Genomic DNA, 26,286 nt, shown 5'->3' with positions numbered 1-26,286 from the left:
TCGGCCATAGTGATTTGGCAGCAGCGGGCGCACCCCCACATCTCCTCATAGCCTCTTGATTGCAGCGCCTGAGTCTTTACCGACGCCGCTGCACGGTGACTGATCATAACACGTGGCCCACATGGACTACAACATAAATGCCCGCCAAGTTGCTCATCCCGTATTAGGGAGCTCTGTGTATTCATAAACACCTGGGAGCGCATCCAACGACACTCGGCAGCCCCTACCTCTGATGTTGATGACAGATTGGCAAGAGCCCTAACTGTTCTTTATGGCTTTTTCTAATGCTATAGGCAACATATTGGTATTGACTATTGTGGTGTAGTGCTCTACTGTATGTCGAGATATGTTGAACCCAAACAGGGCGGTAGTAAGTTCTTTTATTATGATGTATAGTTGCAGTATGATTCGACAATTTTGACTCTATATAAGGGGATTCTGTCTTCATGTTGGTCCGCTGTGCAAAAGCAGGGTGGATCCCCCTGGTCTACGAGGCGAGCTGCGCTCTGTCTTCCTGATTTATTGTAACTCCCAAGTTTAATTTCACGAGCACTGCCCATATTCATAGTTTCGACCGACAGGCTCCTCCTTTGAGGCCCAGTTGGGTGGTCCGTGGGAGGGAGATTTTTTCAAATCACAGCGGCGGCCCCCTCCCGCCTTCATCTGGGAGTGGGTTTATTTGCCGCTATGTCCCCCAATGGGTGTACCCCACATATTGTTCTGTGAGATTGCGTCTTTGTTGGAGTTGTTCTTGATCTTGGGACTTGTCTTTGGCAAATTGGGGTTGCTAAAGTGGAAGGGGGGAGGGATTGGTTTTCTTTTATTTAAAGTTGTAGGTACGGTGATCAGATGGCTCGTTAAAGTTTGTGTCCCCACCAATATATACAATAACTATCAATCACCCAATATACAGGGGGTGTTGAACACTTTTGGAAATGACAATGGGTGAAACCTATAAATGCATAACATGGAACATACGAGGTCTTAACATCCCCAAGAAAATCCGCCAAGTGTTAACATATTTAGATAGGCACAATGTGCAGATGGCTTTATTGCAAGAAACTCACTTGAACCAACACACATAAACCAAGGTGGCGCACAGGTGGGCAGGTTTACGTCTGGCGTCATCCTACTCTAGCTATTCCAGAGGCGTGCTCCTTCTCATCAAGAAGGGAATCTCATTTTTGCCCATACATACTTGCACAGACGTGGAGGGCCGTTGGGTCATGGTACAGGGCAAGCTGGGAATGGCCTTAGTCACTATTATTAACATGTACGGTCTGGTGGTGGACGACCCTACACCCTTTCTTCACATGATCAATGTTCTGCGTTCATGGCCCGAGTCCGCAGTCCTATGGGGAGACGATTTGAATGTGCACAATTAAAGTGGCACAGTGGCACAATATGTTAGCACACCATCTGCAGAACTATTTGCGCGTGTTCACAAACTTTTGACAGAATACAACACATTGGCTGATACGTAGGCAAAATACATATCTAGGCGTCATGTGGCCCACACATATGGTGAAGGAGGCCGTCCTGGTAGGCATCTTGCCTTTAAACTGAATTTTAGGGCTGACCACCATCAGATCGACCATATAATTGACCCTCATGGAGGGCCTCATTTTACTCCCCAAGCAATTGTTGATCAATTCTGGAAATTTTATTCAGATATGTACACTACGCGGTGTGGGATGGACGACGAGGCACTGGACGAATACCTCACAGACATAGCTTGCGCATGGGTATCGGATGCCCATTGTGAGTTTCTGAGTCGGCCCATTGACGAAACTGATGTGATGGAGGCTATCCTTTCTCTCCCCAACAACGGCAGTATTCTATAAAACATATGTGGATCTCCTGGTGCCCCACCTCTTAGAAATGTATGCGGAGCCTCATGAGTCCGGGGTCTTTCCCCCTCCCTCAGACAAGCCCTGATTATTACCCTTCTCAAAAAAGATAAATCACCCACATCATGCAAGTCATATCGTCCCCTATCATTGATTAATTTAGACGCAAACATTTTGGCGAAGGTATTGGCCACTAAAATTCAACCTCTGATTCCTCTTCTTGTGCTCCCGGAACGGTCCAGGTTTATCCCAGAGCATTCCACATCCCACAATTTACGCACTATTTTTGCTATGTTCCACGTTCTTAATCCGGAGTTATCAGCAGGGGCAGTCATGCTAGACGCGGCTAAAGCACTTTGGACTGCGAGTGTTAAAGGTCGCGAAGCCAACTTTTGGATCACTTGTGCTGGTCGCCGCCGACTGACGAGGAGAGGGAATTGAGGTTTTGAGTTCTGATTCCAAAGGGAGGAAAATAGTTATTCTCGCTGATGGTGATGAATCTAAAGTTACCAGGCACAGGGACTCTTTAGAGGGAGACACGGTTTGAACCTCTTGGGTAGATTTGGGTTTGCCACTGCTGTTGGTATTGAGCTTCACGCTATCCAAAAGCGAGCATAGAATTTCTGGAAGGGATGAGAGTTTGTTAATTAAAGGGGAACAGGAACCAGAGTTTGAGCTGTCCGGAGGCCCTGTAGACTTTCAAGGGAACTTAGCCTAGAGCCCAAGTCGGTCAAAGTTGAGGCCAAACTTTGGATTACGTTGATCTGTAGTTCCATTTTCTGTGATTGCCATAACAGGGCTGTTGCAATAGAGTCTTGTTTTACGTGAAGGGACGTCAAGAGATCGAAAAAGGACTTGTGGGCCCCGAGGTGGCAGGCATAGGCGAGTCCTTGTCTTCTTGCACAGCGCTGAATTAATTTTGATGAGAGCTTAAGCTCAGTGAATGCGCTGCGGAGGCTTCAATTCTGGCTTCTAGGGAGGCCAGAAATCGATTGTATAGGTTTTTAGCAGGAAAGGGGCTTCCATACATTGGGCTCTTTTTTGGTAATAAGGAGTTAGTGGGCCCAATTTGATGGGCACCTGGGCTGCGGCGCGGGGCAGACTTAGGTGATAAATGAGCTGCTGCCGGGTCACCACTGCCTTCTTGTGTATTTAAAGGGGCGGACGAACTGCAGTCATGAAGTTGCGCTTGAACTTGTAATTTGGCTGCAGTAATTATTGTAGAGTCTGAAAGAAAGTCTGAAACAGTAAAGTCACTAGAGCTGATGGAGTGGGCTCGTAGTAAATCAATGGTACTTAGCTGGATCGTAATAAAATCCTCCTGAGTAGGCTAGTGCTGCTGGAGATTCTCAGGTGAGACCTTGGCCTCAGGCGAGCAAGAACGAGAAACCTCAGCTAATGATCCTTTGATGAGGCCGGGGCAGTGGGAGGAAGGCTGGTCGTAGACCTGGGCTTCTGACTCGCACTGCGGCGACGTGGTTGAGGCAGGGCCAGTTTGAAGAGCGGCCTTACTAAAAAACTTGCTGATGCGCACTCGTAAGTAAGTAAGTAATTTTATTTAGCATAGTTACTTAAAACCATTGCAGTACAAAACAGATTAAAAGAAAAAAAAAATGTAACTACATGTTTGGTAAAATCGGTATAACACAGTCACAGTTCCTCAGTTCAATTATGCACAGGATATCTTCCTGTGCGATTATTTTTTTTAAATTTTAATTCAGTTTTGTATTATAAAATATTTTTGCTATCCCCTTTCCCCTCATGACAGCTGATGATGATAATTTGCCTCGCAGTGACAGTTGTGGAGCCCCCTCGGGAGAGACCCGGGCAGTATCAACTCGTAGGGTATTACCCTTTCTCCGGGGTAGTTTCCTTAATGCCTTAAGGCACCCGGAAGATGCTGATTGCTTTTTGCAGCTTGCAGCTTGGGGTTTGCCGTTCAACTGCACAGTTTCCCTCTCAGAGATAGGAGACTCCTCAGCGCTCCGTCCTCTGATCTCTGAAGCCACTGCCAGCAAACAGCCTTTCCGTTGGCGTGGGCTGGTGCCGGTAGTTGTAGCTGTGACAATTGTGACAATTGCGGTACACCCAGGGTACACCCACGCGGTCTAACAATCGAATGGTGTAGGGGAAATCCTACCGTGGTGGGGGTTCATAGCAGGTGCTCAACGCCCATTGGACTCAAAGGGCTTCAGCCACCCCCCGTTGTGTGTGTCAGCACACACAGCCGCACCTGAGTACTTCACAGGTCTATTAAAGACCTTTTGCTTGTTAATGATTCTGCTTAGAGCCCCTGCAGCTCCACTCTGCCTTTTGCCTGAAAAATCAGCCCCCCCACCCCGAATTTCTTCCCCCCCTAACCCCCCCCCCCAATTTGACTCTAGTTGGGCCTCTGGTTCATAGTAGATGGAGGGCAGCCTCTTCCCCTGCTGCCTGGCACCCACCTGAGCGTCTTCGCTCGTGTGCTGGGGGCAGGTGGCGGCGTGGCAGAGCTATCCACCAACTCCACACAGCTTCGCACCGCTTGTTACTCATTTGACTCCCTTTTGACTCCGCTTCACTGGCGTCTCGACCGATGCCAAACACGGACGGATTATCAGCCCGAGGGTCAGGGTTTGTTGCGGCCGTGTGGGGAAAATCTCCAATAAAATCCCTTGGCTAGCTGGTTTTGCCCCCAGGACCATCTGTGTCTGCCTCGCATCGACCTTGAGAGCAGCGGGAGCAGTAGAGCGGCTGTAGTACCCTGCGTGTGAGCCGGGGGAGCGGAGTCCAGAAGAAGAACTACCGCTGCACCAAATCGCTCAACTCTGCTTAACCCAGCTCGACTCCTGCAGTTCAACCCCAGCTCTTCCAGTCGCTGGCACTGGCCCCGATCGCAGCTCCAGCTCCAGTCGGACTGCAGACAGCGCACAACTCCTCCTCCTCACAGGTGAACGCAGTCTGGCAGCAAGGGTTCTTGAGGAGTATTGAGGTCCTGCTTAGACAAAGAGAAATGTTTTCATGTTTTTCTTGAAGAGAGCGGGATCCTGAATGCTACGAAGGGCAAAAGGCAGCTCATTCCAGGCTGCCGCCCATACTTTGCAGTCTGTAGCGGGGCACCAAAGCCACGAGTTGAGATGCAGAGTGCTGCTATCTCGAGGGGGTTTAGAAGGAAACACGCTTTTGTAAGTAAACTAGACCTAAAGCATGAATGGCCCGATGTGCAACGACTAGCGATTTAAATTTAACCTGTTCTGCCACTGGCAACCAGTGTAAAGCTTTCAGATGTTGTCTCACACTGCTTCTAGAAGAGAGGTTAAGAAGAAGCCTGGCCGTCGCACTTTGAACTACTTATAGTTTATTAAGCTAATAACCAGGAATGCCTCCATACAGGGCATTGACGTAATCCAATCGAGATAAAATAAGGGCTCAGGTAACAGTTTCTTTAGCAGCCCTTGGGAGAAGTGAAACAAATTTCCTGATGGTTTTAAGTAGCCCAAAACAGTTCCCGGCCAACGTATTGATCAGTGCGGAGAACGTAAAGTTCTCCTCAAACCAAACCCCCAGATTCTTACCAAATTGCCCCGTAGAGGCTGGTATGGGGAAACCCGATGGCCAGAGCATTTCTTGAAATTTAGGGGGAAACTTTCCATAAAGGAGGATCTCTGTCTTCTCCTCATTACATTTAAGTTGAGCGGCAGCCAGCCAGGGAAAAACTGAGGTCCGACTCTTGGAAGTCGAGCACTCGTTTTTCACCATGTGAGCAATAGCTGGGTATTTTCTGCGTAAGCAATTACCTTGGCACCCAGATCCTCTGTCAATTGAACCAGAGGGGAGACATACAAGTTAAAAAGAAGGGGGCTCAGGGAGGACACCTGAGGAACCCGCGTAGACACTTTCTGTGGAGAAGAGGAAAACGGGGGAAGCGTCTGTCCCTCCAAGAAGGACCTGAGCCAGCCCGATGCAGTGCCAGATACACCAATCTCAGCGAGTCGTGTGAGTAGCAGCGAGTGTGGAACAGTTTTGAACGCCTCTGACAGGTCAAGCAATATCAGGGCTGCCCTCCCGCCGGCGTCCAAACATTCCCGGATAGCCTCAGAAACTTCCACAAGGGCTGCCTCAGTGCTATAGAAAGTGCTGAACCCTAACTGGGCCAAATGTAAGAGCCCGTTCAATGAACTCTGTGTGCAGTTTTCACACAGTTTAGGCACGCTGGGCAGGAAGAAGATGGAGCGGTAGATCGCTGGCCACAGAGAATCAAGTAACAGCTTTTTCAGTAAAGGTAAAATCTTAGCCTGTTTCCAGACTGCGGGGACAAGGGCCTCCTGTAGGGACATAGTAGTAAGTCCATTAATTTCTGGGTTCACTGTCTTCGCAACAGCTGCCAGTAGTCTGGCTGCGCGGGGGTCCGATGGAGAGCCCAACTTCAAACTCTTAAGGATTCTGATAGAGCTGGACAGGTCGATAGAATCAAAGGCAGACAGTGAGTGATGGGGAGAAAGAGGCTGAGTTCCGGAAGGCAGGGGGGCAGCTATGTCACCACTATAGGGCGTAAATGATGCCGGAATAGTATGAATGTGTCTGACTTGGCGAGGGTCATTAAATCTCATCACCTGGGTTTAACATCATATGCAGATGACACCCAACTAGTGTTGGCAGTTAATAACAACGGAGAGAAAATGGCCCTTAATTTCCAACTGGGAATGCTTGCAATTAGTGCATGGATGACCGAGAATTGCCTAAAATTAAACTCCGATAAGACGGAGGTGATGATTTTCGGTAATCTTCTGCCAGCCTGGTCCCCCATTTGGTGGTCGGCAGATTTGGGATCCCCACCATCTCCTGTTGCTAAGGTACGAAATCTGGGGTGATTTTTGACACTAAACTGTCATTTCTGCACCATGCGAATGCGGTTCTTTCATTTTCTTTTTATATCATTAGGATGATAAAGAAACTACTCCCCTATCTTCCTACTCCTGCCGCAAAGACGCTTGTCAGCTCACTGGTCATGTCTCGTGTTCATTATTGTAACAGGCTTTTCCTTAATGCTCAGGAAAGAGTATTAAACAAGTTACAGATGGTGCAAAATGCGGCACCTCGACTGCTCACAGGGACTCCTAAATTTAAACCAATTTCAAACGTCATTCGACAGTTACACTGGCTTCCTGTAAGAAATAGAGCAAAATTTAAAGCACTATGTATCACCTTTAAAACATTGCATGCCTCTGGACTAGTATTCTTAAAACAAACTCTGTGTCCCTATACCCCTTCAAGAACCTTACGTTCATCCACAGCGAGACTTCTGAAGGTACCGCGAACATAAAAAGTTTCATGGGGTGACCGGTCTTTCCTAGCTTCCACGATTAAGCTCTGGAATAGCCTTCCACCCCAAATAAAGACAATTACTTCCTTGCTGACATTCAGGAAGCATATAAAAACTTGGCTCTTCAGTCAATAGCCAGTCTTCCCTTGCTAGCACTATCCACAGCGCCAAGACATCCATGGGTATTCGCACTCTTAATTAGTCTCTAAAATAAAAAATAAATAAACATTGCTAATTCCTAGACTGATCCGGATGTGAAACTGTGGGTGACATGGTGAGTTATTGTCAGATAATGTGGCAGGGGTCTGCTTGGTCGATCCAACTCCATCTGATTGCGATGACTCCCCTCCAGCTATCGATCTGATTGGGACCGAGGTTGCACTGCCCCTCCTTCAGCAGTGCATGGGTGGTAGGCCCACCCTCCATGTCTCCTTCTCACATGTGACCCGGTCCTCCCTGAGGGTCTTGCCTCCACCCAGTGCGTGCCGTTTTCTGACCTGTGGAAGAAGTGAATTTTATCCGGATGTATGGCGTTGAGCCTTGCTGGGTAGAGGAGCATATATTTAATTTCCATTGCTCACAATTTTGCTTTCATCTCTGTGAATGTGCACCGCTGCTGCTGGACTCTGTGTGTAGTCCGGAAAGACAATGATCTGCGTTGACTCAGCGCAACCGTTTGGGCCTCCCTTGCCGACTGGAGTATGCCATCTCTGTCCAAGAAATTGAGCAGGTGTAGGATCACCAGTCTAAGGGACGCTCCCGGCAAGGGGATGGGTGCGGAGAACCTGTGTGTCCTCTTGATTACAAAGCAGGAGAAAAGCACCTGGGCTGGGACCTAGGACTTGTAGCATTGATTAAAGTAATGCTCTGGGCTCTTGTCCTCAAGACCCTCTGGGAAGCCACCAGGTGCAAATTATTCATCCAAGATTGTTCTTCTGTATCCTTAGTTTGTCTCTCAAGCTGTAGAGTTGCTTCCCTCAGTTTTGCATGTTCCTGTCTATGTGTACCTGCTTCATCTTCCGACAATGCGACTCTTGTCTCTATTTCCGTTTGAGCTCCGAGACCTTACGTAGGTCGTGATCCGGAGGGAAATGTTATTGGTGACTCCCTCGATCTGACCCTCCAGGGCCTTGTGCAATTATTTTATAGCTTGTAGTATGGTGGCCACCGATGTATGATCTTCAGTCCGCTGAGGTACCTCACTTAGGCTCTCTCCAAGGAAGAGGACGCTGCCCCCGCACTCTGTTTAGTAAAACGGTTGATCTTCCCTTGGGAGACCAGTGCTGCCGTACCCAATCAAGGTGCTGTCCATTGGTGGTTGCTTGTGTCATCAGTCACCTCCCCGAGGTGGGGGGGGGGGCGGATTCCTAATCTGGTGTCATCTGTCACAGGAGGAAAGAGGAGTGGCACTCCCACTCCACCCCGGGTAGCATTGTCACGTCTAGGGGTGCTATCTCTGTTGTGTACACACTGTTTTCTGTCCTGATGGTCCAGAGACCTTCTCGTGGCTACAATCTGTGTTGCTCCCTTTTTTTTGTGTAACTTCTTTTATTGAGTTTGCATGCATAGAGCAGATACAGTAGCCAGCATTGCAACACCAACAAGAAACAATCACACAAAGAATCGTCGAACCATAGGTGCCCAGATGTGCACCTCTCCCCACCCACCCCCCTATATTCCATTTATGTGTTTTGGGTTACCCTCAGTCGCCATTTAGTCCAGTGACTCTATGGAATTGTGTCCAAGGTAAGCGCCTATTTCTCGGTCTTCCATTCCCCGACTAAGGTTCCTATTTCTAGGAATAAGCGTTATCCCTCTTTGCCCGGTGAAGCCCAACCATAGAAAGGTCGATTTGTAAGTGTTCTCACCTAGAGTGTTGTTGGTGTTCAGGAAGATAAGCTTGAGGTTTAGCAGGAGAGGCCACATTGCCACAGCGGTTCTGGGCAATGAAGAAAACTACTTTGTGTGCCAATAAGCTTGTTAGAAAATAGCAGAATACTGTCACTCACAGTGAAGCCAGCTGATCGACAGAGAGAGACGGACAGAATTAAAAAAAAAACGCAAAAGGTAATGGTTCATGCCAGGTCTAATTAGAGGCCCAATTATTAAAGAAAGTCTCAAAGTGCATCCATGGTATGTATCCTTGCATTAAGTACATATGTACAGAGTTTATAGAAGTACTCCAAGGAATAGTACTCCCTGAAACTATCTGTGAACTGCATTTTAGCATGAGCAAATATGCTTGTGTAGAATTGCTCATTTGAAAATCTGAATGTTTCCAAGTTCCCTTTATCTCCAACCACTTTTTTCCCAACCCTGGAAGAAGTTTTACTCCTGCCACTGTCGGGAGTAAATTTCCAACCTTTCTCAGTCTGGGAAAAGATTAGAGAAGTGTTGGTGAAAACCGTTAAAACATGCAAGTTAGTAGGTTTGCACAGACTAAAAAGGGCATTCCAACCCAGGAACTATTTCTTACCACGATCTTCTTTTCCAGTATGTAGGCCTGCAGAAACATAGCAACATAAGGGAATTGCTAGTATTCAAACACTACTATGGTACTATCCCTGGCATAATCAGAAAGGCTAAATCAGAACTCTTATATAATGAGATTGCTGCGTAATTTGTTGCCGCTTTACATGGCACAAAAGGGACAAGTTGATTTTGTTACAGGACAAGTAGATTTATGAAGCAACCTGCCCCATGGATAAGTAGATATTTTATTAAATTCCACACCCCTGTGCACCATCTGGAGATATTTAAGCTGTACCAGCCTCAGCCTGGCCACTTCTGCGAAGAGTCTTGGTGAAGCCATTGCGTCAGTCCATTCTTCGTCTGAGCGTTGGCCTATATCTTGTGCCCAAGGTGCGTGAAGGGTCCCAAAAGTGTCTTGAGTGTGGTGTGTGATTATGTGGTAGATCTGAATTACTCAGTGGTCCACCAGTGGCCCTATTAGTAGCTTCACTTCTAGTGGACTAGCTCTAGTAAGTCCTCTAGTCCCTGAATATTCAGGGTAAAGCGTGTTGGAACTGGAGGCACCGGAATATTTGACTATGGTGATTCTCAAATTCAAATCATAGGGTTTAGTAGAATTTGAGGGTAGGACCCTCAGTGAAATCCCCGATGTTAGAAATTCCAATGAGGTCCCATCTCCGGAACCCCTCTAATTTAACAACTTGTGCCACAGCCGTACCAACCCATAGAAGAGACTGCTCAGTCAACCCCCCGTGTGCCCTGGTGCACCGTGAGGTGGTCCTCCACAGGTGAAGAACAACCCTCGTCACCGGCGGGAGAACATGTGGCACTGTGCCCCCTACAAGTAAGGTAGAATGAAAGTGCTCTGAAGGGCCGATTTTCAACTGTGTATGCGGCGTTGTGCACTGTGTAAAAGAGCCACTCGATTATGTGTAGGTGGGATGCCTGATAATACATATCGATGTTGGCTACCCCAATGCTGCCGTCATATGTAGACTTAAAGCCAGGTGTAAGCGTGGGAGCCCCTTGTTCCACAGGAAATCTGGAGCATTCTATTTATCCGACAGTGTAGGGAGGTCGAGAGCTGGTAATTCTGCAAATGTTATAAGATCCGAAGGAAAGATACCATCTTAAATATAGCGACAGCAGAAGAGCTGACCATGTCTGAATTCAACTGGTTGTCCACGGCTCGATGTTCTATCCCCACACCTCAGCAGCAGTTGGCATAATATGCACACCAAGGAACGGAACCTCTACAGAGCCACCTGGAAGCCCGAGACCCCATTGAGACTTTGAGGGTAGGTGTTGGCAAGAAAAATTGTGGATTTAGTTTTATCATCAAAAAGACCTGATGTTTCACCAAAGACCCACAGGATTTGATGCATCCAGGGGCTTAAAGTCTCGGAGTCAGTCAGAAAGATCAGAAGATTGTCAGCATATGGGGCTACTCTGTTTGAGGGCCACTCATCCCATTCAAAACCACATATCTGGGCATCTATCTATTCCAATCATGATGAACTCTATCACTGTGGCGGAGAGTAGGTGATAAAAAAACGGTCAACCCTGTTGTATGCGGTGGGAAATCTGTAACGGTGCTGATAAAGCCTTGCATACCCGTACAGAGGCCGTCAGATCAGTAGTTTGACATAGGCCAGGAATTTGGGTGCAAAGAGGCCGTCAGATCAGTAGTTTGACATAGGCCAGGTATTTGGGTGCAAATGTAAGGTGTAGAGAAGGGCATAAAGATAACCCCCTTCTACCAAGTCGAAAGCTTTTTCTGTATCTGCCATGACTACGACTCCCGGGCGACGCAGCGCATTCGCCGGGGCAAGGGTGTTGGGCAGCCTACGAATATTGTGTATGGTAGCCAATGCAGCATAAATCCTTCCTAGTCAGGGTGCACCAGGGAAGAAAGGGTGCCCAGTAACCTGTCTACTAGTACTTTAGCGATCATTTTGATTTCTGTGTCGAGGAGCAAAAAAAGGAGTTAAGAGAAGCAAATATCAGGGGCACCCGGGTTTGAGGATGACCAATATCTCAGCCCAGCCCAGGTCAGTTGAACGTTTGTGGGTCTCTACAGCCTTGGTTAGTATCTGTGCCAATTCTGTGCTTAGGTATGTAACTTTATAGAATTCTAGGGGGAGCCCATTGGGACCGAGGTCTTCAGCAATGCTACTTGAGCAAGGGCCGATATCAATTCCCCTGCGGTTTGATCCCCCTCGAGGACCTGTCTCTACTCCTCGGAGAGGATTCAAAGGGATACCTCTAGTAAAAGCTATCCATCAGAGCAGGGGATTGCATCAGTCAGTGTGCATATAAGGTGGCGCAAGACAGCGCACGATGGTTTGCATTTGCCCGCTCTCCCATTGTCTGTTTGCGATGCTGGCCTATTAAAGCCTGAATTCTGGGCGCAGACGAATATTGTAGAAAAGACGGTGCAGTAACTTACTGGATTTGTCGCCCCATTGATAGATACGGCCTGCGATGCCGTCCAGATATTTTTGGGGCCACATCCAAGAGTGTTTACTGCAGCAGTTTCTGAGTGTGCAAGAGTTCCCTATGGATCAAAGAGTCGGGTGGTACAACATCTGCGCTTAAGGAGCTGCACTTTGGCCTCCAGTTCATTTATCTGCTGCAACTTCCGGAGCTTCTGCCCGTGGAGTAGCTTATGTTGACTCATCTCAGGGTGGCCTTGAAGTCCTCCCACAGGATCACAGGGGAGTATACTGACCCGCAGTTCTGTGAGAAATGAAAGCCAGCGTTCTTGTGTGCCCCACGTTGATGTTTATCTCTATTAGTGAGTGGTTGGAGAGCCACTAGGTCTTCATATGGCCCACCATACCTCTCTGCGTGTCAAGTGGGGTAGGAAAGGCCCCCAAGTTGAAAGTATATTCAGGCTCTGAAGGGGGAGATGCCAAGTGTTACAGAGGCCAGGGGCTTTTACGAACTGTGCCAGTAGAGAGCGGTGGGCTATACATCCCAGTCCCGCCTCGGAATCAAACTTTTGTCTCTCTCATCACTCCATTCCAGTCTCCTACTACTACCAGTACATGGTCCAGAAGGTCACCCGCTAAATTAGCGATGCCGTCTAAGAAGATAGGGGACAGTGATGGTAGATACATTCAGTGCTAGGGGTTTGCCATTCAGAATACCACTTACATCTGCGTACTTACCCCAGTTATTGTTTCACTGTTTCCGTACCATGAACGGCACCTGAATTTTTTTTTTTTATCACAATGGTCCTGCCTCTGGAGCCCTGGATGAACCCTGAGTGGAATATTTAAGTGAACCCATAGCAAGCAAAAAAGGGGACCTAGTTACCCAATGAGTGAGTCTCTTGAAGGAATAGAATGCCTGCTTTCAACCTTTTGGCTGTCTGGAGGACAGCAGCTCTCTTAACTGTATTGAGGAGACAGCCTGTAGGGGGTGTGTCGCGGGGGCTATCTACTCTTATCAGTAAGCGTGAGAAGGAGGGGGTATCACTGCGGTAGGAGACTGGGGGGAGAGAGCTGAAAGGGGTGTCTGCCCCCTCCTGTATAATATGATTTAAAAAAAACATCCGCACCCATTCTACCCAATACCCGAAGCATATGTCACGGAGGTGGCCCTGTTCTTGTGGCAACCTGGTGTCGGGCAGATTCCGAATAAAACCCAAACCTCAACAGTGCAAATAGTGAATCCCATACAGGCCCGCTGGCTGACTCCGAGATATTATGGCCAGCAGAATGCTGTGAGTTCCCAAATGATGGAGGGTGAGCCTACGCGTCTCCCTGGAGGGATGTGCCCTCTGTAAAGGTCCACAGAAAGGAGTCTCCTTGTACGGAGGGGAGAAGTACTACCTGGGGCAGCTTGGCAGATCTACAATTGCCCGGATGATCAAGTGTCCCAGGAAGCCTTCTACCCTAAAGTGCCCTCCTCTACTCCACCCCTTTCTGCATTACTTAGGGCCTTCGGGTGGGGGCTGATCGACCGTATGCCTCTTTATGGTTAGGAGCCCCAGCTCCTCCTTGGCGACTGGCCCGCAGGGTGACCCCATTTCGTGGTCTCCAGGATCTCCTCTATTTGTGGGAAGACACTGCTCTGATCTCAGGGAATGTTTGAACAGTGCCAGTCTCCAAAATGGTCTTCTTCACCGGTTGCCACGTGAGTACCAGGACACGGCGGGGCGATTGTGCCCTGGAACGACGGATGAGGGACGGATGTACAGGGTTTAATGGTGGAGCCTCATCAAAGATTGGCCATCTAAGGTGGCTAGGCCACGCCCGGACCTTTCATGTTTTATGCTGCAAATGGAGGCAAAAGGAAAACTGCCAACTGGGCATACATGCCTCCTCTGCAGCGGTCACTGGGCCTGGAACTCAAAATGATGTGAACACCTGCTAGCTTTCCTTTCAAAGATATCTTTGATTCCAAACATTGTGCAAGCTCACTATTAGCTGTCCTACTTGTTATCCTTATTATAGCTATACAGTACATTTAGAAATCTCTGGATTTGTACAGGCGTGCGGCCAAACAAACCCAAATCATCTTAGGTTAATTATTTCACTTTATCTCAAAATGTGGTGGAAACGCTTATATCTTCTGTAAGTTAATGCAGAGATTGGCAACAGCCGGTTAAAAACATGTGTAGCACATAGTACACTTAGTCTAAACTCTTTTATGTACAAATTCTGTGAGAACCTGCATTCTATGTGTGTGTAAAACATCCTTGGAGTAGAAAAAAGCATCTCAATGTATCGTTTCTGTATTTTATATGTGTGGTTGGCTAGAGTATTTTGGAAGGCAGAGATTTTACAGATCGCCTGCCGATTTTCTCTGGCTCACTAGGAACAGGATAAAGTAACAGTGCAGCAATTGGTCTAATAATGTCATCCCAGTGATGTCATTTACAATATCAGTGTGAAACGCTCTGAAATTTAGTGCACCAAGATTAGAGGCCTTCTGACTTCACACCAGTCCTGATAAAGATGGTTGCGGATGCAAAGTACTTTGTGGAAATGTGTACTTGTATTTACTAAAAACAAACAATTATTGAAATTGTATTCGAATGTGTGTGTTTAATGTTAATATTTTTTATTTGTATTATGATGTGCAACTTATGTAAAGTAATTGGGAAATAAATCCCTTCTGACACCAGAAACTGTTCTAGAACTGTTCTAGGTTATTCTATAATTTGATGAAGAGTTATAGCTGATAGTTCGTCCTTATCTTTAAGTGTACACCCCTGCTATACCTAAACGGCAACATTGTCCTCATAGCTATTCAGTCTGGTCTTGACATCACTCATGCATAAACTATTCCAGACTGATTTGGCAGATGACTTTTTTGAGATCAATAACTTCGGGCAAGAATAGTTTTGAGATACAAGCTTTCATTTGAACAACCTTACATTGCCTTTTGAACAAGGACAAGGTTGTCCTTCACGCTTAGTTTCATTCCAAAGATACGGAGTTTCACATAAATCCTGAAATGTTTCTTCCCGTCTTCCAGTCTAGACGATCTTGTTCTTGAGCTGAAAGAAGACCTCGAATAATTAAAATGTTTGTGCAGTTTTAATAGTTGTACCTGGCTGGCGATTATGAAAACTTTAGAGTTTCCAAATATTTGTTTGTCATATATGGTGGTCTCCACCAACATAAGAAAACAAATCTAGACAATCATGCCAGGTTGATAGTCTCGTGATTTTCAAAGTCTTACAGTAGTAGAAGATTTAAGGCTCTTCCCAGGTTTCATACTCCTCCTACTGAATCCTTGGCAGGCTGAGAATGGCATCTATCAACTGCAGGCACTTGTTGGACATGAACGAGGAAGGGGCTTTGTCCAGAAAGATACCCAAATGATGTTTTCTTGAGGCGTTGCCAGCCATTAGATGCTGCCTCATGTCTTCCTATGACTGCTACAAGAGACGGCAAATCTGAGTCCCAAACACTTTAGAAGGGAAATAGCAACACTGCAGAGTACAGAAAGTTACCTCATGTGTTGTGCTAAATCCTTGCATTTCTTAAAAATAAAGTCTGCAGCTGGTGGTAAATGACCCGTGAGACTTGAGCTTGTTTGTGCGGATTGTTAAAATAACATTCAGCAGATGTAAAGAAAAGATTTCAAGGCAATATTGAGGCAACCCACTTGAGTAATTTCTGCAATTATACCTTCAGGGCCGGGTACCATGACAATACCCAAAATACCTTATTTAAAACTATGTCTTGCAACTTTGGTCGATGTAAGACTACTTCAAATACTGTCAATTATTGTTTGTTTTGTAATATATATGTAAACCTTTTAGTAGTTATTAACATCAATGTAAGTAATTTGTTATTTTCCGTACCATAGCGGGTTGTAGGTTTCTGGGGTACAGGGTTGGAAGTAATTTCATTATAATACATTAATGATTGTATTTTTAAATGAATATTAATTATTTAATTGAGTTAATAGTGTTATTTTTTTATTTAAATTTCATGTGTGGATTGTGGGGTTTATATGGGTTTAGGGAGGGAAGTAATTTAATTTTAATTAATAACCAAATGTTAATATTAAATATGTAATTGATAATTGTTAATAGTGGAAATATTTTTAATTTACATTTTATATGTGGGTTTTGAGGTTTATAGGGGTACAGGTTGGGAAGTAATTTCATTTTAATCAGTTAATAATTGTTTAATGTAAATTATTTACTTGATAATTATGTGTTCGAGGCATGTGGGCTGCTGAATTCATATCTGTGCATAGATCGCCACCTAGTGTTGGGTCCGGATGATTGCACATTGTTGTCCTGGAAGAGTCTTCGAAGTATCACGAGATAGGTGGCTCCTCCCCTGGACTACAGTGCGCATGGGCATCGCCTCCATCCCCAGATTGTTTTTTTCCGCCATTGGGTTCGGATGTGTTTCGGTTCCCTCTGTCGGAACCGATAGTTGTTCAACTTCTAATCGAGACCAAAAGGTCTCTAGGCTGGGCGTCGGTATAGTTGCGTACGAGTTTCTTTTCTGACTCTCAGCTCCGATCTCTTGCTGCCCTTCCACGTGCTTTCGGCGCGGACGGGCCTACACTACACTTTTGCTATGGAGCGAACTCCGTTTAAGAAGTGCCCGGTGTGTAACTCCAAATATTCACACCTCGACGTGCACCCTGTGTGCAATACATGCTTGTCACCGGATCACCACGAAGACAGCTGCATGGCGTGTTCGAAATTCCGGTGCAAGAAGACTTTGAAGATTCGTAGGGCCCATAGGCTCCAGGCTAAGTTATCGACTGCGGCGCCCCCACCAGACGACATATTCCAGGAATCTGTCGAGGGAGAAGACGACGGGCAAGGTTCGGCTCTAGTCCCGCGTCCGAGGGGGAGACCTACGACGCGGGTGAGGAGAACTTTGACGAAGTCACCGACGAGGTAGGGGACGACGATCAGGCTTTTGCCACTATGGGAGATAGCTCGGAGGAGGAGCATCCCCAACCGGACTCAGGGGTTATTCCCCTTCATACGGCCCAGGTCGAGGGATCGCCTTCGGGCCTTACCCAAGATCTAATTATGAGTCCTACGTCCCCGCCTCCGGGCCCGGTCACGGACATTTATGAGACGCCACTTACGTTGAAGAAAACGAAAGTGAAGCCAACTGGTCACGCACCCTCGGATGCGAAACCGAAAGTGAAAGTTGCGCTGGTGAAGACGGTTCTGGAGGCGTCAACTTCCAAGAAAATCAAAATGGCCGACTCGAAGAGCCACGCCAAGATGGCCGACCCGAAGCCCTCGGGGTCGGTGCCGAAGGCGAAATCGTCCGACGCGGCTGCGTCGGCTCCGAAAGGGGTTGTGGACCCGAAGACGGCTCCGAAGAAGCGTCAGGGCGACGACGCACATAGACATGGGGCGTCGGCCCCGAAGAAGGTGCCTGCGGGTGATCAGGCTCTCGATGCTGAGAAGTCGCTCGAGCCGGCCAAGCCCTCTCAGGCCTTGACGAAGAAGGTGGCGGAATCCCTGCAGCGGATACGAAAGGACAGTGTGGTTCCCGCTTCGGGCACTGTGACGCCTAAGCTCACGCCTAAGCCTGCGAAGGAGCAAACGCCTATCCGTTTCACCTTTCCTCCCAAGTCGGCGCCGAAGGCCTTCGCGCCGAAACAGGGCGGACCCTCGAAGGAGGTATTGGCACCGAAAGCGGCCTTGGTGGTGTCGAAGCTTCGGCTCCAACCACTTGCTGAAGAGGAACGTCGTGAGGTAATCATCGACGCCAACACCGGGAAACTGTCTCTCCTCAAGAGGAAGATCACGACGGAGCCGGCGTTGGAACATTTTAAGATCCCTCTCAAAAACAAAAGGGACTCTGCGGACTCTTCGGCGCTGGTGGAACCTGTGTCCCCACAAGCCCTAGGACACTCGCCAACGCATTCCGCCGCAGGCGATGCGGACGAGGAAGACGCCGAGTACAACTATCCGGCGTACTCGGATCCGGAGGAGGAGCACGAACCTTGGTCAGCCGGAGGCGACCCAGAGGACCCGCAGTCGGGCCAGGACGCGCAACTTTTTGCAGCGAAAACGTCCCCGACTGAGGACTCAGCGGCCTTTAACGCTCTGATCGAGAGAGCTGCGGCTAACCACGACGTCGAGCTCCACTCGGACCCCGTGGATGTGGACTTCTTATTTGACACTTTCTCTGTAGCCGAAAAGTCAGTCAAGACGCTGCCGATGCTTAAAGGGGTGCTTAAACATGCAACGGAGGTCTTCAAGGAGCCCACCCGGGCGCGTGTGGTCAACCCTCGCATCGACAGGAAATATAAGGCAGCGCCCACGGATCCTACATATATCAAGGGACACTTGCCATTGGACTCCTTGGTTGTTTCCAACGCTCGGAAGAGGGCGAACTCTCAAACTACTGGTGACGCTCCTCCCCCAGACAAAGAGTCCAAGATCTTTGAGGCCTCAGGCAAACGGATTGCTGCACAGGCAGCTAATATCTGGAGAATATCTAACACACAAGCCCTGCTTGCACGTTATGATAGGGCCCATTATGACACATTAGAGGCCATACTGCAACACTTGCCTGACCAATACAAGGAGGCAGGAGAGATGCTGATTCAGGAAGGAAAACTCATTACGAATGCATCCATCAAATGTGCACTGGATGTGGCAGAAACAGCCTCCAGGGCTATCAATACCAGTGTGTTGCTTAGACGCCATGCCTGGCTTAGAATTTCAGGGTTCAAACCCGACATCCAAACTACAATGCTGAATCAAACAGTGAATCCTGACCACCTGTTTGGCCCAGAGGTGGATGCCACCCTGGAGAAAATGAAAAAAGATACGGAAACTGCCAAGTCTATGGGGGCTTTACAAAGTCAGCAGTTTCGGAGTGGTTCCTTTCGCCGCTCAACTTCCAGAGGCACCTCAAGGGGACAGGCATCCCAGTCCACACAATATTACAAGAGTAACACCCAAACCTCGTACAACAATTCTTTAATAGAATAATAGAACAACAAGGGTAGAGGTGGTTACAGAGGCAATAACGTCAAGGGCAGGGGACGTGGAAACAATAGCTCCAGGTCCACCACCACCAACAAACAGTGACGTCTTGTCACTGCCCCCCGACCATACAACACCGGTCGGGGGGAGACTCCAGCAGTTCCTGCCGGCGTGGAAGTCCATCACCACGGACAGGTGGGTGAGGTCTCTTATCCAGTACGGGTACTGTCTAGAGCTTACTTCCATTCCACCGGACATACCCCAAAGGAGCCGTCCTATGTCAGGCGAGCACTTGACCTTGTTGCAGCAAGAAGTTCTAGTCATGCTGCAAAAAGGGGCGATAGAGCTCGTTCCATTGCAAGAGCGGGGAAAAGGGGTTTACTCCCTGTATTTTCTGATTCCCAAAAAGGACGGATCCCTCAGGCCAATCCTGGACCTCAGGCCCCTAAACTGGTACATCCTCTCGGAGCACTTCCATATGCTCACGTTGCAGCAGGTGCTTCCCCTGCTTCAGCAGGGGGACTTCCTGGCTACGCTGGATCTGAAAGATGCCTATTTTCATATCCCCCTGCATCCTTCCCACAGGAAGTATCTCAGATTCACGATTTTAGACCAGCATTACCAGTTCAGGGTTCTGCCGTTCGGGGTCACCACGGCACCAAGGGTATTTACAAAGTGCCTAGGGACTGTGGCGGCGCATCTCCGTCGCCAGAACATCCACGTCTTTCCCTACCTGGACGACTGGCTCATTCAGGCAAGGACAGAACGACAGTGCGTCGACCATGTGTCACGCACCATTCATCTCCTGCACGATCTGGGATTCTCTCTGAACTATCCAAAGTCCCATCTCCAGCCCGCCCACGTGCGACAGTATCTGGGCGCGACAATCAACACTCTGGCAGCCACTGCGCAGCCAAATTCAGTGAGAATCGCCAGTATCCAGGCGCTGATCCAGCGGTTCAGACCTCAACACTCGCTTCCAGCGAAGGTGTTCATGCAGTTGATAGGCATGATGGCCTCCTGCATCTCCATTGTCCCGCACGCGAGACTACATATGCGTCCGCTTCAGGAGTGCCTTGCACGTCAGTGGACTCAGGCTCATGGGCAACTGACAGACCTAGTGTTGGTGAGCGGTCGGGCATACAACTCTCTGCATTGGTGGAACCCACACAACCTTTGCAAGGGCCGACCATTCCAAGAGCCTGTGCCACAGATTATCCTGACGACGGACGCCTCTCTCCAGGGATGGGGAGCGCATGTACTCCAGTACACGGTGCAGGGACTCTGGACACTACAGCAAAGGAAGATGCACATCAATGTGTTGGAACTGATGGCGATCTTCATGGCCTTGAAGGCGTTCAAAGTACATCTGTGCAACAAGGTCGTGTTGATCCGGACGGACAACATGACAGCCATGTACTACATTCAGAAGCAGGGGGGCACACACTCTCCACAGCTGTCTCATCTGGCTCAGAGCATGTGGAAGTGGGCCATTCAGAGGAACATCTTCCTCATGGCAGAGCATCTCCCGGGCAAGGACAATCAGATGGCGGATCTGCTCAGCAGGCACAGCCATCAAATGCACGAGTGGGAGATACATCCATCAGTACTCCAACCGTACTTCCAAAGGTGGGGTCATCCAGAGATAGACCTGTTCGCCACAAAGGAGAACGCAAAATGCCAAAGCTTCGCCGCCAGGTTCCCACACCCGCAATCACAGGGCAATGCGATGTGGATGAACTGGTCAGGCAGATTTGCGTACGCTTTTCCCCCAGCACCTCTGATACCGCTGGTGGCACGCAAGCTCAGGCAGCACTCGATGACTCTCATCCTGGTTGCTCCGACGTGGGCTCGCCAACCATGGTACACCATGTTTCTAGAACTGTCCGTGGTGCCGCATCAAAGGCTTCATCTCACTCCCAGCCTTCTGACGCAGAGCCATGGCGACATTCAGCACCCAGATCCGCAACAGCTCAACCTGGCGATCTGGCTCCTGAAGTCCTAGAGTTTGGCTACCTCAATCTTCCTCCCGATTGCATGAACATCATTCGGGAGGCAAGGAAGCCCACTACTAGAGCTTGTTATGCGGCTAAATGGAAGAGGTTTGTCATCTACTGTGCTACCCACAATATTGACCCGCTAGATGCTTCCATTCAAAACATCATTTGTTACCTTTTCCACCTGTATCAATGCAATCTAGCGTACTCTTCTATCCGCATTCACCTGTCTGCTATGGCAGCATACCTCCAAAATAGGCAACACCTGTCCCTCTTTAAGGTCCCTGCTATCAAGGCCTTTCTGGAAGGACTCAAAAGGGTCATTCCACCAAGGACCCCACCAGCTCCAGAATGGAACCTCAATGTGGTTCTTACGAGGCTGATGGGTCCTCCCTTCGAGCCACTGCACTCTTGTGAGCTTCAGTTTCTGACTTAGAAGGTTGCGTTCTTAGTAGCAATTACATCGCTACGGAGGGTTAGCGAGCTGCAGGCGCTCACCATCCAAGAACCTTTCTTCCAGGTACATGCTAACAGGGTGGTGCTCCGCACTAACCCTAAATTCCTACCCAAAGTGGTATCACAATTCCACATAAACCAGACAACTGAATTGCCGGTGTTTTTCCAAAACCCAGAGACGCTGGCGGAGCGCATGCTCCACACCCTTGATGTTAAGAGGGCCTTGATGTACTATGTAGACAGGACAAAAGATTTTCGCAAAACCAAGCAGCTTTTTGTCGCTTTTGCCACACACCACAAGGGAAACGCTATCTCCAAAGCGGGGATCGCTAGGTGGATAGTAAAGTGCATTCAGATCTGTTACGCTAAAGCTAAGCGCACTCTCACTATCCCACCGAGGGCCCACTCCACCAGGAAGTTGGGGGCCTCTATGGCTTTCCTAGGTAACATTCCCTTAGAAGACATCTGTAGAGCAGCCACATGGTCTACCACACATACTTTCACTAAGCACTACTGTGTAGACGTGCATTCCAAACAGCAGGCAGCTGTTGGTCAGGCTGTTCTAAAAACACTTTTTCAGACTGCTGCAGCTGGCACGGGCGGCCGCCGCTAATGGAGGGACTGCTATGTATTCTATGCACAGATATGAATTCAGCAGCCCACATGCCTCGAACTGCAAATGCTACTTACCAGTATGCATCTGTTCTTGGCATGTAGGGCTGCTGACATTCATATTGCCCACCCTCCTCCCCGGCGCCTGTAGCAGCTGCAGTATTCATTCATATATATACATATGCTCATAGCATGGTCATCACTCACATTCTTCACTCCATCTCTGCTAATGGCTAAAAACAATCTGGGGATGGAGGCGATGCCCATGCGCACTGTAGTCCAGGGGAGGAGCCACCTATCTCGTGATACTTCGAAGACTCTTCCAGGACAACAATGTGCAATCATCCGGACCCAACACTAGGTGGCGATCTATGCACAGATATGAATGTCAGCAGCCCTACATGCCAAGAACAGATGCATACTGGTAAGTAGCATTTGCATAATTGTGTAAGTAAATCTTTTTTACTTTTTGGTGGGGGTTGTGGGGCAGCCTACCCCGCCCCAACATGGAACCCAGTAGTTTTGTAGGAGATGTTGTGGTCCTCACTGCCCCTGCAGCCATTGTGCTGCTCAATCCATTTCTCGCAGCCCCACCTCCAAAGCCTCTTTAGTTTACCACAACAGGGTGACATCCAGGCAGAGTTCATGGATTCTATCTGGGCTGGCAAGCGATCACATCGTACAGGTGGACGCCCTGAGTTGTTCACAAAGGCTACACCTTACCCTTTTTTGGTCTCCACCGTTCCTTCCACCATCTATCTTTTGGCCAAATGGGCTATTGGAAGGGTTCCAGCGCCAGAAGTATTAGTGGCTGTTATTCCTGCTACTTTTTGGTGCCCAAGAGGGACGGAGGTCTTCACCTACTCTAGATCTGCACACCTTCATTCTGTTTCTCTTGAGAAGAATTTTAAAATGCTCACCCTGGACAGGCCTAGTCTGCCCTCGACACTGGAAACTGGATGGTGGCATTGGAACTTTTAGATTTCTGTTTCCATATTCCTGTCCTGCTAGCCCATCAGCGCTATCTGTAGTTCATGGTGGGAGAGGAGTATTTACAGTTTACTGTGCTCCCCTTTGGTCTCACCAGGGCACCTCGGGTGTTCATGAAAGTGATGGTGGTGGCGGCAGCACACCTTTGGAGGTCAGGGGTGTCCGTGTTCCCCTACCTTGACAAATAGCTGTTTGAAGGCGGGTTCGCCCCAGGCATTTGTTAACCACCTCCAGGCTATAGCAAAACTCCTGTCATCTTTGGTGTTCACTATAAACGTGTTGAAGTTACACCTGACTCCTTCCCAGATGTGCCACTTCATCTATACATTCTGGATATGGTTCTCTTTTGTGCGTTTTCCCCTGGGAAAGAGAGTCCAAACCCTGGATCGTGCTCTACATTAAAATGTGTTACGCACTGGTGAAGAAGCAGACTCCTGAAGTAGGTCCATGCCCATCATGACAGGCGGTCCCATCTCATGCTAAACTTGACTACCTTCTACCTTATAGGTGTGGTTCGCTTATTTCGCCTTTATATGTTCAGCATGGGTCTCCTTTGTCTGATTTCTCCCTCTCGAGAGTGGCTCCCTGTACCTGCTTCCCCCACTTGGGGTCTATTTCCGTTGTTTCTCTTAGCTACATCACCAGGTCCAGTAGTACTGCTCTGTCCTGTGGTAGTTCCAGGTGCTGGCGTCCCATACCCAGTCACTCTCTGTTCTAGACATCTGCCAGGCAGTTATGTGGGCCTTCTTTCATATGTTCATGAAGCTCACCCCCTTAAGTACTGCGTTGGTATTTATTCAAAAAGTGAGCAACCTGTTGCTAGAAGTACCTATCAGAAAGTTACTTAATTTGATAACACTTTTTCTAGTAGAGACTCTGTCCAGATGTAGATTCCTCACAGACCCTTCCATCCTCCCTGTTTTGTGGTTGGGCTCGATCCTTTAATAATATCCCAGGTCTCGGAATATGTAATCCGATGTACCGATTTGCTTTTGTAGCTCCACATCTGGAGGCACGGAGAGTCTCAAAAGCAACTGATGTCATTGTGCTCGAGTTGTGCCTTTATAGACCCCTTACGTCATTTCCATAGTGGAAGGACGTCAGTTCAAAGCCGCACGGTGCCACTGTCCAATGAGCAGAGGTACTACGAAACAGCTTCCGGATTGAGTCTGACTCCTGGGGAATATCCAAAAGGTGAGTCATCTGTGGATATAGTCTCTACCGGAAAGAGCGTTACTGAAGGCAAGTAACTTGTTTGTAATGCTAAACAGTTATATACATTTCAGAATCCATAAATATTAACGAATAAAAAGGGGTCATGGTCTCATAATTGGACATTAACTGAGGCAGTAGCTGTAACTTTTTGATTTCTGTGTTATTCCTTACTTTGCTTCCCATGGGCTCTTACTTTATTTTTTTATTATACGTTAATCATCTCTTTTAGGATCACAGAGTCACTTTTAATTCTTCACAAACATAACACACGCTCTTGTTTTCTAGGAACTACCATGTGTTCTATTACCTGCTGGCGGGGGCTAGTGATGAGGAAAGGTTGGCATTTCATCTCAAGAAGCCTGAAGAGTATCATTACCTCAACCAGGTAGAAGTTGGTGTTTTCAGTATGGGGAAGTACTTTTATTAATTGCTTCTTTTTTCAGCCTTAATGCCTTCCAGTATCGTTTCTTTGTGATGTTACTAAGGTGAACGTTAATGCGAATAGATTTGATTCCCTGTTTTACTCTACAAGTTCTGACCTACTTACTTCATGTCTGGCTGTGATACCGCAAACATTGTCTCAGTGTGCCAGGACTCCAGACGTCCAGGACAGAGCGGTCCCATGGTCCTAAAACCCGCAGATCTAAGGGCTTGTAACAAGTACTTGACAAGATCCCCGTACTCCATATCTGGTGTTCACTCATTGGGAGGAGCGTTCATTTTGCCTTTGCCTTCTCGCCCAGCTGTGCTTGGGGCGAAAGAAGAGGACCCTGCATGAGGTCGCCATGCCAGAGCTCGTAAGCTCACTAACCGACTGCATGAACTTCCATTTAACAACGTAACACAGCTGACTACATTTCATGCGTTATGGGCTTTCAGCTGCAATTTACATAGAAGTGCTCAAGTATGCAGTTTTCAAAAGGCGAACGGTGCCCCCCCCCCCCCACCCCCTCCAAAAAAAAGCAGTATTCTGTTCTAGAGAATAAACCCACTGATGGAACGGCCACTGAACATGGCTAGTCACGCTAGAACTGGCTCTTTTATTTATTTCACCTATCTGTTCGCACTTTTAATAGAAAGTATAGACTGACAATGAAATTATAATGAAGTAATGTTTCAGACGACTCTGTTAGAATGTGCTGTTTGTGGATCGATTTGGACAGATAGAGCCTCGCTTTTGTTGATAGTGGATTCTCCATCATGGCATTTTATTTCATATTCATAAACAGTAGATCTTCTGTTATGTCCAACATCTTTTCACGCATTTGAAGTGTACCTTCATTTTTTTCCATTGTTTAAACACATCCCTTTGGAGATGCAAGTTGGCACGTAGGTTAGAGAAACGTGTCCTCTTCTGACCTCTTTAACAAAGAAAAAGCAGAGAAGCGACAGAGGCCCTTAGGCATTAAACCCCACTGGGAGAAATTTGACACTACTGTTTTTACTATCCAGGGGCTGCAGAGTCAATGGCCCACTGTTTTTTTCCACTCCATTGAACACAAAATTGACATTCTCAAAAGAACATTTTTTAGGGGAATTTTCTAGCTTCTTTCAACCTTTCACTATGTAAGCACCAGACTTTTTAACCTTTTCTCTGTTTTTTTTTTACTGAAACAGAAGTCTTATTTAATACTTTTTTTCTGGTATAGGTCTATTTTTCGACTGATCCGTCATCCACTATGCTACATGTGTTTGTGCCAGATGTGGTGAAAGGTCAAGGACAGATGTACACAATGTTAGTGATGTCTTCTGGGCTCATCTACCTTTCTAAGGTTGCAGCATATGTTTGAAAAGCCACCTGTATATTGCTACCCCAGGCTGCAACACATCACAAAAAGTGACAGGTGAGGCAATGCCTCTGCCTTTTAACTTAGTAGGATCCCCTTTCATAGCCAGAGACAACCCTCAGAAGAAGAGCGCCACTGTCTCAATTCCTGCTCATGG

The 26,286-nt window shown here is 47.8% G+C and overlaps 1 protein-coding gene across 5 annotated transcripts in view; it reads left to right on the top strand.

The window, feature by feature from the left end:
• The window catches only part of MYO9A (myosin IXA), a 1,208,318-nt gene that overhangs the window by 381,589 nt on the left and 800,443 nt on the right, over nucleotides 1-26,286 (top strand). For all 5 annotated transcript variants that reach the window (XM_086959231.1, XM_086959230.1, XM_086959229.1 and 2 more), the window contains exon 5: nucleotides 24,628-24,727. In XM_086959231.1, coding sequence (XP_086815357.1) covers nucleotides 24,628-24,727 — 100 coding nt within the window. The remainder of the gene's footprint in view (nucleotides 1-24,627; nucleotides 24,728-26,286) is intronic.

The sequence above is a fragment of the Lissotriton vulgaris genome, chromosome 2_2 (assembly GCF_964263255.1).
Source record: "Lissotriton vulgaris chromosome 2_2, aLisVul1.2, whole genome shotgun sequence".
NCBI lineage: Eukaryota > Metazoa > Chordata > Amphibia > Caudata > Salamandridae > Lissotriton > Lissotriton vulgaris.
Note: the sequence above shows the minus strand (reverse complement) of the source record. Positions and strands in the feature narration are given on the sequence as shown.